An 8,886-nucleotide genomic window follows, 5' to 3' on the forward strand; every position below is an offset into this window, starting at 1 on the left:
CAAAACCTGCGCTCACTTTCTCCCGCCCTTCTTTCCTCTGCTGTGTCATCTTCTCTTCCCCCACCCTCACAATTCTCATCTCTGGATGTGAATACCGCAACGGATACCTTATGCTCCACTCTAACCTCTTCTCTAGACATTATCTGCCCTCTCTCCTCCAGGCCGGCACGCGCTACTCCCTCTAACCCCTGGTTATCTGAGGTTCTTCGGGAACACCGGACTGAACTCAGGGCAGCGGAGAGGAAATGGCACAAATCAAAAGACGCATCTGACCTGAGTATGTATCAATCTCTCCTCTCTTCCTTTTCTGTTGATGTTCATGCTGCAAAATCTTCATACTTCCACAACAAGATCAACAGCTCCTCCAACACACGATTACTCTTCAAGACATTCAACTCTCTCCTCTGTCCACCTCCACCACCACCCGCCTCCTCCTTAACTGCTGACGATTTTGCAAACTTCTTCACCAACAAAACAACATCTATCAGCAATCAGTTCTCAGCTCCACACACACAGGAACCCAGACCGACCCCTTCCACAGCCAATATCCCTCTATCCTCCTTTTCTTCGCTAGGAGGAAGAAGTATCTACACTTCTCCTCTCCAGTCACCCTACCACCTGCCCTCTTGACCCCATCCCCTCACACCTTCTACAAGCCATCTCTCCCACACTTCTACCATCACTCACACATCATCAACTCATCCCTCCATACTGGCACTTTCCCTACAGCATTCAAGCAGGCTCGGGTTACTCCACTGCTTAAAAAACCAACGCTAAACACATAATTTGTAGAGAATTACAGACCTATCTCTCTCCTACCATTCATTGCGAAGACACTTGAAAGAGCTGTTTTCAACCAAGTAACATCCTTCTTGTCTCTAAACAACCAGCTGGATGTCAACCAATCTGGCTTCAAGAAGGCATTCAACTGAGACTGCATTACTGTCAGTCACAGAAGCCCTACGGATCGCAAAAGCTGCTTCCAAATCTTCAGTCCTCATTCTCCTGGATCTGTCTGCTGCCTTCGACACTGTGAATCATCAGATCCTAATGTCCAGCCTCTCATCACTGGGCATCACAGGAACTTCACTCCACTGGTTTGAGTCCTATCTCACAGGTAGGTCCTTCAAGTTCGCATGGAGAGGCGAGGTATCCAGAGCACATCAACTGACCACAGGGGTTCCCCAGGGCTCAGTTCTTGGTCCTCTCCTCTTCTCCATCTACACTACATCACTGGGACACATCATACAGGCACACGGTTTTTCCTACCACTGCTATGCTGATGACACGCAGCTCTTCCTCTCATTTCAACCAGATGATCCCACAGTAGCTGCACGGGTCTCAAGCTGTCTGGCGGACATCTCCACATGGATGAAGGAACATCACCTGCAGCTCAACCTGGCAAAGACTGAGCTTCTCGTCCTCCCTGCCAATCCGTCTCTACAGCACGACTTCACCATCCAGCTAGAGTCATCATCAATCACCCCATCAAGGTCGGTCAGAAATCTTGGAGTAACGTTTGATGACCAGCTGACCTTCACAGATCACATTTCAAAGACAGCTCGATCATGCAGGTTTGCACTGCACAACATCAGGAAGATCAGGCCTTTCCTAACTGAGCATGCAACACAACTTCTCGTCCAGGCCCTGGTCATTTCTAGGCTTGACTACTGTAATGCTCTTCTGGCCGGACTTCCAGCATGTGCAACCAAACCCCTAAAGATGATCCAGAATGCTGCAGCTCGTCTCGTCTTCAACGAGCCCAAGAGGGCCCACGTCACTCCTCTGTTCATCTCTCTGCACTGGCTACCTCTCGCTGCTCGCATCAAGTTCAAGGCACTGACGCTTGCTTACAGATCTATCACAGGCTCAGCTCCCTCCTACTTTCACTCACTCCTACGAGTCTACATCCCTACCAGACGCCTACGATCGGTCAACGAGCGACGTCTCGTGGTTCCATCACAGAAAGCCACAAAATCACTTTCTAGAACATTCTCATTCACAGTTCCATGCTGGTGGAACGCTCTCCCCACCCTCATCCGGAATGCAGAATCCCTGACAACATTCAAAAGACAGCTGAAAACCCATCTCTTCCGTGAGCACTTAACCTCATAAAAAAAAAAAAAAAAAAAATCCTTTCCCTTTGAAACATCACTTATCGGGCTTATGCTACTCTGAATAATGCCTGAACTTCGTATTTTGAGCACTTCTTGCGTTGTTGCTGTTTTTGCCTCTTCATGATGACTCGCTTAATTTAGTCCTAATTTGTAAGTCGCTTTGGATAAAAGCGTCTGCTAAATGACTAAATGTAAATGATTAAAACAAAAAAGTGTTTGCCAGTTAAAAAATATTTTGCTTAAGAACAACACAAACATATCCTTCAGTCCTAATATCTGCTGCAGATGAAGTTGAGTTTGACGTGTTCAAGGACGGCTGATCCAGCGCTGATCTCCTCTAGACTGAACTGCTCCAGATCTCACTCCAGACACACAGTTCTCCTCTCCTGGAGCCCAGTTATGAAAGCACACGGTCTCTCCGCTCACCCAGAACCAGAGGCCCACAGTGCAGGAGTGACGTAAACCCAACCACACCGCCTCAGTAGACGCACGTTTAACCACATTCATCACACGACGCTGCATATCGACTGAATGAACCGAGACCAGATCCGTATAATTCTGTCTGCAGTATCTCAGAGCTTCAGGCCACGTCAGAGTCTCTTTGATCAGAATCAGTTTATCTGGACACAAAACAAACCACAAGCAAAAACTAGAGAGAGACTGATCAAAAACAACATGCAGAACAAACACTGTGGAGGAATCTGTCATGTCAGACATGTAGCGTGAGCTTTAAGAGATCTGGAGGTGATGGATGGATTGTGTGTGTTTGTGAGGATCTGCTCACCTTCATGACACACAAAAGGAAATTGGTTGTTGCAAGAGAAGTCTAACCATTGACCCTGAGCATTTGGTCTGATCACTGTACAGTTTTCAACACCTCCAACATTATCAGGTTCACCAGTATTCCAGTCTCTGAAAGAGGAGTTACTCTGATCTGACCACTGCCATGAGTCTCTGAACAGACCGATCCAGACATCATTAGATCTGGTCATTATTCATTATTCTTATGCTGCTTTATGTTTTGCACACACACACACACACACACACACACACACACACACACACACACACACAGGGAGCGAGGCCAGGAATGTTCAAGTGGGCCTTTATAAAACAGGATAGGCAAAGTGTAGAGTATGAAAACTGCACGCCAATTGCCAAGAAAATAAAAATAAAAATAATTACTGGTGTGAATCTGTTACATTGAAGCGCACTCACTCCTGAAATTGTTATGATTGACAGTGATAACCGTAGCGACGGACAGGACAAAACATTTGTCAAAATAAACCTGTGCATTTAGTGCTGTAGTGTAAATGCAGACTAATAGACCCACAGCAACACAGACCAGAAGAAGAAAACAAGTCTGTGTAATTTTAGCAGCTTTAAAGATAATTTTATAAAGCACTCTTTTTTCATGTGTCCTTTTTAAAGCAATGTTTAAAAATCTGCCAATTAGATTTTTTTAATTAAATCTAAAAATATTTAAAAGTATTTAATGCATTATTTTATTAGCATTAATGATTTGTTATTATAGCTATTTTATAATAAATCCAAAGGCAAAACATGAAAATAACTACATTAGTGTCACGTGTCAAAATGCTTAGTTTTAGTTTAGTTTTTTATTAGTTTTAGTCTTTTTTTTTATTTAAATGTAGGTTGTTTGTCAGGGGCAAGATTAAAAATGGTCAGAACAAAGTATTGTGTAATAATAACTCAACAAAAACACCATACAATTTTAGAAATATGTATTCAACAATAACACCAGTACATATGTGAACAGTTTACACTAGACTCCGCAGTAAGTGCAAAATGTGTAAGTGACGTGTGCCAGGAAAAACCCTATAGCCAACAGACTAAAGAAGACGTACATGAACAGCATGTATTTAACCCATTTTTGAGCCACACAAGACATTGCTGTCAGAGTGTCAGGGAGCTCAATCTGAGAAATAATGACACATTAAGATGAACCATCTCAAAATGAACTAGGCTACTCAATGAATTGGACTGCAGCATTAGATGCATGTGCAGCATCTCTATGGCAAATCATTGCAGTTGAATAGCAATACAAATCTGCATATGTTGTAGCCTGCTTGACATCATTAATTAACATTGAAATTTCTTTACCTCGTACCAAAAATCTACACATCTATACAAAATTCACACCCTATACAAATCCCACAGCTGTAAAATTTTCACACCCTAAACTCAGTGGCGGTTCTACATTGAATTACACCCTGGGCGAGACCCCCTTCATTGGCAGATCATGTTTTGCTTGTTTTAAGCAAAAACTCAATTTTTATTTATTTCCCCAGAAATCAAGACTTAATATCTTATGTCATTTTACTACTTTAGTAAAATAACGTTATGCATCTTTATTTAAGAAATGTTTGATATTTGGACTGGAAACAATACAAAAATACTAAGTAAGAAAAGCATTTTTTGCAGTGTAATAACTGAACTTGTAACAGTTTTGTTGCAAAGCACAATATGATGGTGAAATTAGATCTCGTGTTTGAGTTAAAACCGAATTATTGTTAAGCATAGCAAGAATCATAGCAAAAAGGCTAACAATTAACAGTTATACCCACCAATTAATATTGCCCCTTCATTCATGACATGGATACAGAGAAAACATAGTTGCATACCTTTATCTTTCGCTCGTTTCTAAATTGGGCACCTGAGGGCTTTGACCTTTCTTGTCCATCTCTTATTTGGCACTCCACATCGACAATCAACAGATTTCCCCTGATCCCCCCATACCAACTGTCACTCACGACGAGTCACGACCAGAAGTCAAGACTAAACCAATTCACCTTGGTGGTGGTGACCAAGTAATCGTTTTGTATTACCTATTTTTATTAGCCATTCAGACAATTCAGAAAAACAAAAATGTGCAGGAAATATAGAGGCCTGTATTTATAATATTATGAATGAAATGTGCGTTATTTGGAAGAAAGTCGAGGTGTGACTGACTTAGATAACTATATGGATCCCCACACAGTGAAATGATAGATAATAGAAAACCGCTTCGCGGCACAGATTTATTTATTATTATTTTTTTTTCTGCTCGTGCCGGCGGCGCCGCCCCCCCAAAAATGCCGCCCCAGGCGATTGCCCGGTTCGCCCGTGCCAAAAACCGCTACTGCCTAAACTAAATGTACCCAATTCAATACTCATCTGGACTGAAGCAGCAAACATTGTAAGAGTAAAAAATGACAGAATCACAGCTTATATAGTGTTTTGACATCGACAACCCAACTGCATTTTACCTCAAACTCGCGACTAGTTAACTTTCTAAAGAAGGCGCAATCACTTCTCGGGTCGACATTAACACACTGACAAAATTGTATTCAGAATTTAAAATATTTTTCATACCACTTTTTAATGTGTGATTGTGTAAAGGTGTTCACAATACCAACCTTTCGCAAACTTGCTTTCAACGAACACTCGTTTTCATGGAGACGCGGTGTGCACGGAGGGGAGGGGCTGTGTGTGTGTGTGTGTGTGTGTGTGTGTGCACTTGAGTGACAGAGAGACGGAGGTTTTCGTTTACGATTATAACCTTGCTTGTGACGCTTAGCCGACTCTGCTGTGTGTGTTCTTGTGTTTTAAAGGAGCCGTGGGTTTGGAGACTCTGAAGGGAGAGTGGGATCTCATGCTTTCAAAGCTAACTTGATATTGCTGGCCTCTCCGAAATTGCCTACTCTACCTTTAATTTATAGGTTAAGACTGTATGTGTTAGTAGAAACTGTCTTGGAGCCGTCATATTTGGTATATGGTGCATCTATAAATGAACGGTAGTTTTAAATAGCAGCACTCACTGTTGTTGCAGACGAAATGATGATTATCACTACATGACAAATCATGAAATTGTCCATTTGACATCATTCCACAATATCTGCCTTCAGGTTGTCCAGTAGCTCAGTAAATGATCAAGTACTCTCAGTTCTTTTTTAGTTACTGGAACTCTTGTATAACTGAACTATTCCAACTAAGCTTTTGTCAGTACAACATACTTTTCCTATTTCACTTTACTTTTTTTTTTTTTTGTAAGGCAATTAGTTTGTATGCTTTTAAGTAAGTCTAACTAATTAGATTTTACAGTACAGTTTATGGTGTATCTTTTATAAATGAATGTTTATTGTGATTGTATGGAGCTGCACTTACTGTTGTTAGATGAATTGCAGATGAAAGTCCGGCTGTCACTACATGACACATCATGCCATTCTCCATTTTTCATGAAAGCACCCTCGTCTCTGCCATCAGGTTGTCCAAATCCCCAGTTCAGATAGAGCGCAGGTTCACCTGAAGACCACTGCCATTTATCAACACTCTTCTTCTGCAGTCCAATCCAGACATCCTGACCAACTCCATTCACACTCTTCTTCAGCTCGTTCATGTCGTTCATGTTGTCAACGGTGGCCAGATCTGTGTAATTCTCTCTGCAGAATCTCTGAGCTTCAGTCCAGGTCTTCAACACGTTTATAAAGTGATACTGACGCTGAACACATTCAGATACGGAGCAGAGAGCTGTGAAAGAGAGCGTTTGATTTAATGCTTTTCATAACAGGGTCAAACCTGATGAAACTATAAACCATAAATAATACAACAAACACACTCACCAATGAGAAGAAGAATCAAATATAGAGTTTGGTCCATTTCTGAAGAAGAAACACATTGAAAAACTCAAACATTCCCAGATTCATTTTGGAGTAAAATATGACCATTTCGTTTAGTATCTGAACAGCAGCATGAATTCACTGTACATAATCATTGAGACAATATTAACATCTGAAAGTGTAATTGTGTTTGAAGAATGAACATGTTCTTACTTTAGAGGTCGTGTGTTTCTGTCCTGAGTCTGATGTTTCTGTCTGCAGATTTACACTACGCTATTATTATATCGGTAACACTTTACGGTAAGGGTACATGAATTATCATGAATTCATGTATAAATTCATGCATGAAATATGCATTCATTCATGCATTAATATCTCATGAATCATCAGGAACTAACATGAGTTCAACGTTTTTCATTCATGACTTCATGGATGAACAACACCTTAATTAAAACATTAACTAAGATGAGTACATCATCATGAATTATGATTTATTACACATGATCATGATGTTTTCTTTGTTCACACAAAAAATTGGTCTTTACCACCCATTGTGGATAAAGCTATGGTTATGGTACATGAATCATCATGAATTCATGCATAAAAAAGTATTAATTCATGCATGCAAGACTGCTCTTCGAATTATTAAAGGAATGTACAAAAATCCACATTATCTAATGCATGCATACAGGCTAGAACAGTATATCAATTAATGTGAGAACTTTTTTTCTGAATTATGATCTGAGTTTCCAAGCATGTTCATGTCTTCTTCATAGCCTGCAGGTAAATGGACAGACCCCAAAATTGGCCAATCACAGCACATAACATACGAATTCTGTTGGCGTTCAAATACTAGTCATCATTAACTAAGCATTATTTATCTATGACTTCATCATGTGTGTGGCCCCTCAACTAAAGTGGTGACTTGGTCCTTTGAAACACTGATGAACAATGTGTTTTCATTATGATCTGAGTTATCCAGCATGTTCATGTCTTCTTCATAGCCTGCAGGTAAATGGACAGACCCCCAAATTGGCCAATCACAGCACATATTATACGAATTCTGTTGGCATTCAAATACAGTAGTCATCATTAACTAAGCATTATTTATCTATGACTTCATCATGTGTGTGGCCCCTCAACTAAAGTGGTGACTTGGTGCTTTGAAACACTGATGAACAATGTGGCATAACTGTGAAATGACATGAATATGAACATGAAAGTTCAAGCCTTTGCAAACAATGTACTGTGGACACAAATGGACTTTGATCTTAACTGTACTGCTTTATTCATAAACGGTATAAACCAGTTAAAAACCAAACAGCTTGATCTCTTTTTGGGTAAAGAGTCACCTTTAAGCTACTGATGTGACTCCTCCATATCATGAAATTGTAAAACAGCTTTATGGTTTTGTAAAGAGTTTTCAGATATAGCCTACAGACACTTAAAATAAAGTTCATGGTGTATGTACTGAATTCCTTCTCAGCTCTTTCCAGCTGTTGATTTAACTGGTTTATACCGTTCAGAATAAAGCAGTAAAGTTACATAACATTATTACGATTTTACAGCTAAAAAATGTACGTTAAACTATTTACGAATATTTCATATTATAAAGATATCTGTATAATTTCCCTTTTACCATTTTATAGATTATAAATGTAAGATCCCTTAAACCTACTCCCACACCTAAACATACCCATTTTATAGACAATATTAAAAGGATAAAACGTAATGGACAGATTTGTGTAGGGACATGGCAGTTTTATTAACAATGTAGCATTAAAAGATAGTTTGAGCAATTATAAATTAAAACAACAGACAGACAATCACGATCATTTATTTATTGAGAAAATGTCAAAACCGGTACCAAAAGTCGTTCACATGAAGATGTGTCGCAGTCCTCTCTGGTAGTAACGTTATATAATAGTTTTGTATGAGGTAACGTTACAGAGCAGAATTTAAGTTATTAATCCATGAAAATGTTAATCCGGTTCGGTTCGCTGTTCGCTCTGTGAAGGCGCGCGCGCTTCTCCATTTCAAATGTAGTACACAACTTAAACACGGCATGTCACAATCTGTGACGAAGAATGCGAGAGCCAATGAGCGTTTGATATCACTGCCGTAAAACATGTCGTAACGCTTCGGGCGCA

The 8,886-nt window shown here is 40.2% G+C and overlaps 1 protein-coding gene and 1 pseudogene across 2 annotated transcripts; one reads left to right on the forward strand and one right to left on the reverse strand.

Moving 5' to 3' along the window:
- Window positions 1–1,050: 1,050 nt before the first annotated feature.
- LOC311078890 (uncharacterized protein) lies at window positions 1,051–2,232 on the forward strand (the record flags this gene model as incomplete). The annotated part of the gene is made up of 2 exons (XM_084107942.1): window positions 1,051–1,117; window positions 1,316–2,232. 2 exons carry the CDS (start codon window positions 1,051–1,053, stop codon window positions 2,113–2,115), a joined length of 867 nt encoding a protein of 288 aa, XP_083964068.1. The 3' UTR covers window positions 2,116–2,232.
- Window positions 2,233–2,386: 154 nt separating this feature from the next.
- On the reverse strand, window positions 2,387–6,776 carry LOC311078891 (C-type mannose receptor 2-like; annotated as a pseudogene). The gene is made up of 5 exons: window positions 6,740–6,776; window positions 6,334–6,647; window positions 3,986–4,056; window positions 2,902–3,101; window positions 2,387–2,737 (listed from the first exon to the last, which is right to left on the reverse strand). The product of its transcript is annotated as a C-type mannose receptor 2-like (transcript).
- Window positions 6,777–8,886: the final 2,110 nt, after the last annotated feature.

The sequence above is a fragment of the Abramis brama genome, assembly GCF_963993115.1.
Source record: "Abramis brama genome assembly, chromosome: 3".
NCBI classification, from domain to species: Eukaryota; Metazoa; Chordata; class Actinopteri; order Cypriniformes; family Leuciscidae; genus Abramis; species Abramis brama.